This window comes from Uloborus diversus, chromosome 9, assembly GCF_026930045.1.
Source record: "Uloborus diversus isolate 005 chromosome 9, Udiv.v.3.1, whole genome shotgun sequence".
NCBI classification, from domain to species: domain Eukaryota; kingdom Metazoa; phylum Arthropoda; class Arachnida; order Araneae; family Uloboridae; genus Uloborus; species Uloborus diversus.
Window position 1 is genome coordinate 57,350,463 of NC_072739.1, and position 12,140 is coordinate 57,362,602.

Genomic DNA, 12,140 nt, shown 5'->3' on the forward strand with positions numbered 1-12,140 from the left:
AGATAGAGATTTTGCTTTAAAAACTTAGCGTGGTTATTGTGACTTCTCATATCCGTGAACTTGAATTTCTTGGATGTAATTTTTTATAAAAAAAGGAGTGAACATGTTTTCATATGCTTAACATGTGCAGATTGTAGCAACGAAGGAAAAAAAAAATCCCTGAAAAATGTATCTATTAGGCCTATATTAATGGAAAGATCCTCACTTCCGGGACAGACCTTATCAATGCCATTATTTCTGAGGTGAAAATAAATGATGGAATACATCAGTAATAGGCATTCTACCAAAATTATAAATTGCCAGTATATCCTCAAATTTGCTAAATACTATTTTTTTAACGTACATTTGAAGCTACTAATTAAGCCTCACTTTAATTAAGAGAGCTTAGTATTATGTTCCCACTAATCATGAAAACAGCTGATTGTTTGCACAAGTAACAAAATTGCTACTTTGATTTTAAATTGACCTGAATTTTTAAATATTAAAATATGTTTTCTTTTTTTTTCCTTCCGTGAATAAGGCATTTTTTATTTTTTATTTTTATTTATGAGTAAAATAACTGGAACTTAGCTGGACCATTGTTTCCCTAACTTCCTTGGTAACACTTTCATGTAAGAATGGAAAAAAAAAAGAAAACAAAAGATTTAAAATATTTGCTTTCAAAACTTACGTTTTCTGAAGAATATGACTTATACCACCTGTGGTAATTAATTGAAAAAAAAAAAAGTTTATATAAAATTTATTTTGCGTAAAAAATTAATTACAAAAGAAAAAATAAATAAATAAAAATAATAAATAAATAAATAATAAATAAAAAATGCTTCAAAATTGAAAAAGAAAAAAAAAAAACGCTCCGAGTCGCCTATTCTCTGTGTCCGAAGAATTTTTGTACCAAATTTCAAGGCTGTATGTGCTATCAAATGCGTTCCAAACCTAAATTTTTTAAAGGTCGAAAATTCTCAATTTATCAAATGAAACTCCAAACTCTTCCAAAGGAAAGAAAAATTGAGCTTGCATACATATAATTGTACCTAATGAGAAGATACTTTATGCATCATTAAAAAATAAATTTAAAAAAAAAAGCAATACTGGTTCCAAATTTTCCGAATCGTCAGTCAACATTTGCCAAACAAGAACATTTTTTCGGATGCCATAGTCATTGAGGCCTCTCTTGGGTGCTATGATATTTCCTGAACTCATTCAGCCATACACAAATTTTTAAAATTTTCTCGTAAATTCAACTTTTTAAAGAGTTTAATTAAGCGTAAATACTTCCGATGTTCAAACTGGTTACATTTAATACGTTTTCCTCACAGTGGCACAGCGAAAGAGGAGGGGGGGGGGGGGTGGTAAAAAAACCTCCTGAGTCTTTGGTTTTAACATTATTGTCAATCTTAATACATGTAAGAACTTTTGATCAAAAAATCACCTCAAGACGGTAATTCTGACTGCGTTAGTGTTTCCTCATAATCTTTTAGATCATTATGCTGACACTGGATTTGATTTCATGAGTATTACCTCTCTTTCACAATCTAATTCACTTTCCCTTTACCCGTTTCATCACAAATCTTTATTTCAAAAAAGATACTTAAAAACGATCTTTTTTGTATTAAATTTAAATATATTATTGAACTTCTCATTCTAAATGAACAGATTCACAAACTATGTTTGATGGTTCTGAATTTTGTGATCCAAATTCATTTATCTGCATTTTGTTGAATTTTTTGTTACTTTTTTTTTTTGCTTTTATTATATTTGCTTAGACGTTGGTGGGTGGGTGGGGCAAGCTTTTTAAACGTTGTTAAAAGTAAAAATGTATAACTAACTGTGAAGTAAATGGTTGAAAAAGCCAGCAAATTTTAAGTTCATGGTTAAACTTAAGCAATCATAAAGTAATCAATTTTTGACTTTTTAAACTTTTCCAATAAAACATGTTCCCGAAGCGTTACTCGATTCCCTCCATCAGTTTGAAAACTTTTTAAAAGCCTTTTTCAGCTTATACTCGTTACACTCACTCTGTTTTGAGTGGGTTGGATGGTAGGACAAGCGCTTTAACCGATGCCAAACATAGAAATGAGTAACAACAATAATAAAGTTAACTGTCAACAAAAGTAACAATTTATTCACAAGGATAGACCTAAGCCAGGCGTTCTGCGTTCTCAACCTTTTAGGCTCTGCGCTCCCCTTTGAACACAGAAGGGAGCTCATGCTCCCCCCCCCCCCCCGTTAATACGAGGGTACAGTCAAAATTTGAAACTGAGGCCAGTTGGGATAGCTGAAACAGCTTATTAAATATTGATAGTTTCGAAAACAAATTTAATATTACTACGCATAACTTTGTTTTGAGCATAGTCTTATTAGAACATAGGAAATTAAAGAACTGAATGCAAATAAATTGGAAGCAATCTAGGACATAGATGAGATTGATTATCAATATCTAACAGTACTAAGATTTATAAAACTGAAGAAGAACATGTAAAAGTTATTTTTGTAACCATTGAAAATCATTTAGCCATGCAGGCAAAGAATTTTAAAAAGTATTTTTTTGCTGATGACAAACTGATAGCAAGTTACGAGTGGATTAGAGATCCATTTCATAAGATTCCTGAAGGACTCTCTATTGATGAGGAATAAAAATTCAGACTTTACGACAAGTGGCGAAACCAAAAGACAATTTAACAATAAATCACTATACATTGGTCAGGAGTAGAGGATTCTTTTTCCGCACTAAACGCAAGGGCATTTCGCATTCTAATACCATTTACAACATCCTAACTTTGCGAAAAACGGTTTTCTTAGAATTGAGACAAAATCGCTTATTTTTAGGAACATCACTCACTCAAAATGACTCCGAAACAATTTGGCTTAGAACAGAAAAGTAAGAGTTCTTACTTTTGAAATATACCCTCTTCTCAAAAACGATTTTCCATGTTCTCAATTTTAAAAACTGCTCTACTCACGAATATAGTTCAACATGTGCGTATTTTTGGGAAACTCGTATTCTCGAACAAATTCGACATGTTTTCATTTTTGAATCTTTCTGAAGAATATGGAGATCTCACCGGTTAAAGCCAGCCTCTAAAGGGAATTCGGCAGGTTTAAGGCAATTGATTAAAACCTTCAAGAATTACAGAAAAAGCTCCAGAAGCATCCCCTTGAAGAATTACAGAAAAAGCTCCGGTAGCATCAGCGCAACCATGGCCACAGTACTGGGGCAGAATGGGGTTGTTTCCTTCATTCAAAAGTAGTACTTTTCGTCACTGAAATCGATAGAATAAGCAAAAAAAAAAAAGAAAATTAATTTGAATTCTGAAATTTTGAATTCAAATTATGTTTTTCGCAATCCGAACTGAGACAGGACCCTACTCATTGGAGTTATTGTTTCTAGAAACGGGAAAGGCAACACTGAATGGCATTTCATCATTTGTGATGTCATCGGCAGAAGCGTTAAACTATGAAAGAACATGATTTAAGTAATTTTTTAAAAACATTAAATTTAAAGGAATTATTTAAGAAATGGTCAGATTCTATGTTTTTGAGCGTGCTCTTTCAGAAGAAAATACTTTTAAAACTTTCGAAATGACCCCATTGCAAGAAAGAACTAAGCATCGCTCTGGCCTGCATTTCTTAACTGGTCTTGTCTTGATGCAGATACCAGAGACATATTAGCTCCCATTGAGAGTTTTGTCTGACTGAACAAGCCATAATTAAGCAAACGACGATACAATTAATAAATACACTTATTTAATCTTTAGACTGGTAGCTAAAGATATTTTTCACACCAGCTGAAAGGAGAAATTCAACTCCCGCTTTCCCTTCGGCGCATGCGTTATTGTTTAGATGGTCCGCTTACCAGAATTTAAATTTGACATTTTCTTATTTCTAAGGCAAAACTGCTTGGAAAAAATGAGAAGACATATGTTTTCATTTCTGAGCAGATTATTTTAAACAGTGCATTAAGGATTCCTTCGAAAAACTGTGTTCTTCAAGACAGTCTCAAGGAAGTCACTAATAATTACGAAATTTCTTTCTAATTTGGTATGTTTTAGTAAGTAAATTTTGATTCAGAAATTGTTTACTTTAATATGATAATTATTAAATTAGGTTGAAATTTATTTTCATTTCGATTTGTCTGTCTGCTTATCCTTTCAATCAGTTAATTATTTCTTTTAAATAATATTTTCTGTTGGATATTTTTGCTCCCCCCCCCCCTCGAGCGCACCCTACAAGTTGAGAGTCACTGACCTAAACACATACAGAATTGTCGATGATGGACTTTTGAAACTTGACGCACGTTCAAAAGAATCCAGTATCGATCCATAAACAAATCGAGGCTTTACTCGATACGAAGACATATCGTCGCCTCACAGCAACAGTCCTGAGAATATCCTGCTGTTATTCTGAGGCAACGATATCGTATTTCCAAAAGACTTATCTGCAATTTAGTTAGCATGTTTATGCCTTTATCCATACTAGAGAGTCGCCCGTCAAGGTATGACGCATGAAAATTGCTTCCACTCTTCTATATTTGAACGAAGCCATTGCTTGTTTGGTGATATTTTGATAGTTGCAATTGTAACCGTAACCCCAGTGGATTAACCCTAAACTCCAGTAGGTAGCGTTCACTGTTGACCATTCTTTTGTTTCTTCATTTCCCTGAAATGACAGTTTTATCAGTAAAGCAGTTAAGTGACCAGATCGAGTTCAGCCTTGTCACAACAAAGTCTTTCCCTGGTTGTTAAACATTACCAAAACATATTACCAAATTATCACGCCGTGGCGCGAGTTTCATTGTTGGAACACGCGGGTTGCTCGATCATCGGCTATTATTTATATGAGGACTAGCTTCAAAAATATTTGTGATGCTTATGCTTCATTCATTGCAGCTCGCAGCTCTTCCCCGGAAACACACCATCGCAACAAAAGGCAGGAAGAGACTCCGGCCTTCACCTGCCCGCAGCAAGATGGGCTCTTCGCCGATCCCGAAACGTGCAAGAAGTTCTACATATGTTCCGGGTTCCACCCCTTCTCTCAGAACTGCCCCTCATCTCTCTACTTCGACGATATTAAAAAATTTTGCACGCGCAAGACGAAGCAACTAGTGTGTGGACCGGTTGAAGCACGTGAGTATTTTTGTTGATGATGCACAGTAGTTTATCAGTTGTATACAGTTTGTATCTTTACTGACAAGTTTCCTGGATTATTACAAGTTGCACGGATGCAGACTTCTCACTGTTGTTAAAAATATTTTTAGCTACCAGTTTCAAGATTAATTGAGAGTATGTATCGGGTTTAGGTTCAGCACGGTCAGTCCAGATTGACTAAGCTCCCAATATCCACGTTTACATGTGACTTTTGCGCCTTGCATTTCCCCGCTTCAACTTCTAAAAAAGAAACCGATTGGAAAATACACCGTTCACATGCAAAAAAAAGCGTGCACCCGTATCCGAAAAAGCGGTTTTACCCAGCATCCTTATCAGCTATACCCAGCTAGTAAACAAACTCGTTTCACGAAGTGCGCTCTGGGTAAAATCCCCGCATTTACTCTAGTTGATTGCAGGAGGAAGAAAGATTCACATTTACCCGGGATATGACCGGAATGTGGTTAAAAGCAAAATTTTTTTGTGCTAGAAACGTTCCATATAAACGCTGCTAATGAAAGCGAACAGGTCTCTGGGTTCCGCAACTTTGCAAGAACGTCAGGCAAGTGAGACACGTGGTACTTCTTTGCAATTCTGTCTCAGCTTTGGCCATGATTGCAAAGATGATTTTGAAGCTTTCTTGGGAAATCAGAAAGGCGCCAAGCTATTACTCAAAACCTCCTAAGTTTTCTCTGAACATTCTAGAAACGCTAGAAAATCGCCCGTCAAGATATGACGGGTGAAAATTGCTTCTACATTTCAGCGAAGCAATTGCTTGTTTGGTGATATCTTGACATTTGAAATTTTAACCAAAAATATGGTGGATTAACCCTAGCCTCCAGTAGATAGCCTTCAATGTTGACCACTTTTTCGTTTCTTTATTCGCCTGAAATTACACAGTCTTCCCAGCAAAACAGTTAATGCAGTTCCCAGCAATGCAATTCAGCCTTGTCACAATAAAGCCTTTCCCTGCATTTTAAACATTACCAAAATATATCATCAAATCATCATGCCGTCGCGCGAGTTTCATTGTTGATGGCGTCAGAAGCGTTATTCGATCATTGGCTATTATATATATGAAGATGACTGTCTTGAACCGGGAAGATTTCGGTATTATTTCGAAAAATTCCAGGATCATTTCAGGAAGGTTACTGACTTTTAGCGGAAAACGTTCCTGTTTTTTGCAAGTTGGGCACATTCTGCCCATTATTTTCCAGGAACGTTTAGTGATTCTAATTAAATATCAGTTTGATTCATAGTACTACATATGTTTAATGAAAATTTCTCTTTTAAGCCGAAGCAACCGAACCGCCAACTCCAGATCCACTGGCAGCTGCGGAATGCGACCCTGCGGTCTGCGTCCTGCCCGACTGCTTCTGCAGCTCTGACGGAACGCGCATTCCAGGAGGTTTAGAAGTCTCCGAGACGCCTCAGATGATTCTCTTGTCATTCGACGGAGCTGTCAATGCTCTCAACTACGACCACTACCGGAAGCTGCTGAAAAATTCCAGGACGAACCCTAACGGCTGCCCCATCAAAGGCACGTTCTTCGTCAGCCATGAGTACACGAGCCATTTCCACGTGCAGAAGTTTTATGCTGATGGGCACGAAATCGCCGTGCATTCTATCAGGTAAGTTAGCAAAGCTCCGAAACAACAAATGAATTGATTTCTTTGATTTCTAATTTTGACTCTGAAGTGTCCACAATGCCTTCCCCTCTAATATCAAACTTTTGCGCAACGAGAAAGTTTTATATTCCAGAATTAGCCGCTTTCAACGGCATGGAAATGATTCCCATACTAACTAAAGCCCTGGACCGTAGCTTAAAAGTAGTGGCACGTCTGCCATCTTGGGGCTAAACGTCGCTTTTTCCCTATGTCTGCTTTGATGAAATAATATGTTTTGCTTCTTAATTGTGATTTCTTATTGACTCCATGTCAATCTACAGTCAAGAAGCATTACAATGAAGAAGCAAAACACGCTAGTTCAATAGCATACATAGGAAGAAAGCAGCATTTAGTCCAAGGTGGCGGACGTGTCGCTATTTAAGCTACGATTTAGGGTTTTAGCTCAGACAAGGCACATAGTATTAAGTGATCATCAGTACCCCTGATAGAAAGACGGTAGTTGGACTAACCAGCGAGAGATGACGCCACAAGTCATGGCCACATCCGCAATTCAGTCACGAGACTTAAGGGGAGGAAAATTTTGTTTAGAGTACTTTTCTGTGATACAGGGTTTTCGGATTCAGATTTAACGAGCCTGTACCCCGAAAATACTTGTGCTTATCACCTGAGGCATCGAACCCGAGACCCACTGATCTCGAATCCGATCCACTAGACTCCTCGCTATCCAACCTGGAACATTAATACAGGAACGCGTGCAGATATACTTCTTTCTAGCTTGAAAGACATCTCCTTTTAGGAGCTCTGTACAATCTCTCTGTCTTAAGAGCAACTGTAAGAGCCCATTTTCTTAGATGGTGAATCCTTTATCGAGTATTTTACTACAAGTAAGGAACGGGAAAATACCCGGAAAAGGACATCTTATCAAAATAGATGACTAGGGAAATTATCTGTAAAAGATGTGATCCTCAATGTTTACCATGAAACCAAGACTCTTTGTCAATGGATGACAAAGTCTTGGTTTCAGGGTCTTGTAGATAAGCGAGAGGGCTATAGTTTTTACAAACAACGATGTGCGTCATCTACATAAATTCTTCAAATCCCTTAATTTCTCAGGACTTCTCTTCACACTTTTGAAATTTAAAGTATGTCCCTAATTTTATTGGGCAACTTTAATTTTCCTAATCTATGCATGAAATTGGACACCAATTAAATTCGCAACGGAATAATATGATATAGGATATTTATTGTTCATACAGCACCAGCAGCAGATCAGTTGACTCATATTTCTTGCATCCCTTGGTTCCTGCATAATTCCTTTTCCAATTTAAAAGATTTCGATTTCCAATAAAAATTTATTATGTCATCACCATCATCAAATCGGTAGTTCAAACGTACGACTATACGATATGTAGTACAACGTTACGTACAGAAAGATTGTATTGTTCAGTGGGAATTATACAGAGTGTTCCAAAAATCACGAATACATCTGAAAAATCAATAAAAACTAAACGAGCAGCGATAAAATATGCCCTTTGTTGCATTATGCTTGGGACAACAGTAAATTTTCAGGTAGACACACTTCCAAAATTAGTTGCACTGTTCCTCAACAGATGGCGCTGCAGGTATTTTAAAATGTATAAAGGAAAACGCAGTCTGTAAGATCGCCAAAATGACCGGTATATTTGAAAAATCAATAAAAACTAAACGGGCAGCAACAGAAACACATTGTTTATTTGCTATATGCTTAGAAAAAATATAAACCTTCAGACATTATAGCTAATTTGGAAAATGTGTCTGTCTGAAAATTTACTGTTTTTTCACGCATATTGGAAATAAACAGTGTATTGCTGTCACTGCACGTTTAGTTTTTATTAATTTTTCAAATATACTGGTCATTTTCGTGATCTTACAGACTGCATTTTCTTTTATACCTTTTAAAATACCTGCAGTGCCATCTGTTGAGTAACATTGCACCTAATTTTGAAAGTTTGTCTGTCTGAAAATTTACTGTTGTCGCAAGCATAGTGCAACCAACGGTACATTTCTATTGCTGCTTGTTTAGTTTTTATTGATTTTTCAAATGTATCAGTCATTTTTGGAACAACCTGTATGTTGGTCTCTCTAGCCGCGTTTATCACACTTTGCGACCCGGTAAACGCCGCTCTGGCTCCGCAAAAAAACGATAGAAAAATTCCCCGCTTCCATGTAAAAAGAGGTTTCCCATTGCGACACAGAAAGCGGTTTTTACCCAGCAATCCTTAGCGGCTTGTAGACGAACTTGTTTCGCGTAATGCATTCTGGGTAAAATTCCGCTTTGCTCCCAGAAGCAAGCAGGAGGAGAAAAAGTCCACATATACCCCGCAAATAACTGGAATGCGGTGAAAAGCAGGTTTTTTCCGGGGTCTAAAGTGTCCATGGAAACGGCCCTTCTGGATCAGAAAGTGAGGTAAATCAATTTGTTTCAAATCTCATAAAAACGAAACAAAAAAAATGTTGCTGACTATTAAATTTTAAATTAAAATGTAACTGCATATTATTTACTAAGATAGATAGTTTTTCTAACCCGAACAAGGTCGGTACACTTCGCTAGTCTTGACTCAATGGTAAAAAAGAACTGAAACTTTCAAAGGAAATTCAGCTACTGCTACCATTCTCAAAGTAAAGAAACCAATCACATTACTGATGCATAGAATGCAATTTTTAAATTTTAGTTCTACGTTTTTGTTATGTTATCAACCCCCCCTTTTATTTTTGGTCTCTTATTAGTCCTGCGGGAAACATGACTGGTTTGAAAATTTGTTTTTGAATACATCAAAAAATCAGTTTAAAAATATAAATAATGTGATCCAACTCTTATGCGAATAAAAATAAATGAATTTGGCCCAGTTTTTGCGATAACTAAAATTCGTATTTTACTGTAAACAAGCAAAACGTTACTAGAATAATTCATTTTTTGACATCAGATGTTTTCAGCGCTAACTATGAAATGACTGGCTAGTTAAATCTGGAATTAAACTAATACTATTAATATTATATAAATAAAAAAAGAATGTTTGTTAAAATTAAAATAGCAGCTTCAACAAAAACGCACAAACACTGGAGATGTTAACTTTGAAAAACTGTGCATTTAAATGAAGGCTTTATTTGTTGATTTGACTACCAGTTTATTTTTTGGTGTTCTGTTAATTTGTACAGAATCAAAATATATGTAGCTATTGGCTATCGTTAACTACAGTTAGTAGTCGTTAAGTAAATCCTCCTTTGCCTGTAAGGAATGTTAGGAATAAAAGGAAAATATCGATTTACATACGAAAAGATCTAGAAAACTCTTTTCATTTGTTGGGTCAATGTTACCCGCAAAGACGAAAGTTACTCTCAGTTGACGTTACAACTAATTTATTTGACCGAAATTAATTAATTCTGAAGCTGCCATCGTACGAGTTTTTCACAGCTCGCGAAAAATCTTTTTGTTACGAAATTGGCGCTGTTAATAAAAGTGAAACCATCCACGTAGGTTAAACTGTTGTGTTTAGGAATACGCTAAAACATGGGTCTCCAACCTTTTTTACTCAAGGGCCACATTGTAAATTGTTGAAGGCGAGCCGGGTCAGCAATGCGACAATATTGATTCAAATGGTTTTGTCATTTTTCGCCCCCGTCCCCCTACACCCACAACCCTTTTTAGCCTACTTTCCCAGTAAAAGTCAGAGAAAGAAGAAAAAAGCATGAAAGAAGGCTTAATGCATCTTAAAAATATCCCGAAAAACAAAAAAAAGTCAAAAATAACTAAAATAGTTTGATAAATATTGAAAAATTATAAATTGGAAAGTAGGGTATTGAGATGGGGGAAAATGTCTGTCGATCTGTCTGTCTGTCGGTTCGTCTGTCGGTCTGTCTGTCGGTCTGTCTGTCTGCCCCCCCCCCCTAATAACTTTTGAATGAATAGTCCGATTTGAACATTTTTTTTTTTTTTTTTAGAAAGAGCTCGGCGAGGACATCTCATTCCTATAATTCATTTTTTGATTTGAACAATTTTTCGTTCAATTTTGAACAGTTCAAAAAAAACTTAACATTAGCGCCTACGGGGAAATTCAAATCAAAAATAAATCTTGAACTTAGAGGCGAAGGGACTCCAAACAAACTTTGTAGGGAAAAGCTTTTGATGAAAAACATGTATCGAAAATATCTTTTTGATTTGAGCAAGTTTTCATTCAATTTTGAACAGTTCAAATCTCTTAACATTAGCGCATACGGGGAAACTGAAAGTCAATACAGATTCCGAACTTAAAGGCGGATTTACTTCAAACAAACTTTGTTGGAAATAGCTCTTGACGACCTACTCCCGACTCCGACTCCGATAACTTTGGCGCTCCTGACTCCGACTCCGACTCCTGTGCTAGAAAATTACTCTGACTCCGATTTCCCGACTTTGAATCTGACTTCGTAGCTTAAGCAAAAATGTATGCACGGAGGAAAAATGGCTGACTCCAACTCTTGGATATTCGACTCTGACTCCAACTCCTGTATCAAATAATAAGTCCTACTCCGTCTCTGCAAATATTGATAGACTTACGGACTTTTTGGGGAAATGAACGATTTCAACTTCGAGTCTTTGAATTTAAAACTTTCGGCTCTCGAATCTAACTCTTTTGTCCCAAAATCAGATGGACTCCGACTCTGACTCCACAGCCATGGTTTTTACTGTGAAATAATTGTTTTAAATATGTTTTGATTTTATTTTCAAGTTAAAGTTTTAATTTATGTATTCAGTTTTTGGCGGAGAAATTTGGAGTCCTTTATGTTTCTACATAAAGATATGCGCAGACGATTTTTTTTTTCGACAATGAAAATTATTTCTTTAAGTTGACATTTTATTGTTTTTATTTATTTTTGAAAGTACATTAATTCATTCTTAAAAATTTTTTTGGCAACAGGGGAAAAACAAACGATTTTTTTTTTGATATGATTATTTTAATGAGATTTTAATTTGAATTCTTTTTTTTCCTTTTTGAAAGCGGTTGAAGTTTTTTTTTTTTTTTTTTTTGATGGAAAAAATGTATGTAGCTGCTTTTTTTAAAAGGTGCTGCTATTTTATTTGTTCTTTTATTTATTTTTTACGTATCTACGATGAGCGAGGCATACTTTATTTCTCGAAATCAGCTTAAAATATTAAAAAAATATGTTTGAGATAATTTACGATTTTAGCTAATTTTGAGAATACTGGTCAGATACTAGAAAGTCGATATTATTATACGGGAAAGTAGGCTCATTTAGTTCTAGACAGACTTGTTTTTTAAAGAAGAAGCTCTCAGTAGCATAGGCGCAGCCAGCATTCACGTTAAGAAGGGGCAAACAAGAGCAGGCGGTTTTT

General features: G+C 35.8%; 1 protein-coding gene across 1 annotated transcript in view; it reads left to right on the plus strand.

The window, feature by feature from the left end:
• LOC129229227 (chitin deacetylase 8-like) overlaps positions 1-12,140 on the plus strand; it is a 38,126-nt gene that overhangs the window by 11,602 nt on the left and 14,384 nt on the right. The window contains exons 2-3 of the mRNA XM_054863489.1: positions 4,887-5,123; positions 6,436-6,772. Of these exons, the coding sequence (XP_054719464.1) occupies positions 4,887-5,123; positions 6,436-6,772 (574 nt within the window). The remainder of the gene's footprint in view (positions 1-4,886; positions 5,124-6,435; positions 6,773-12,140) is intronic.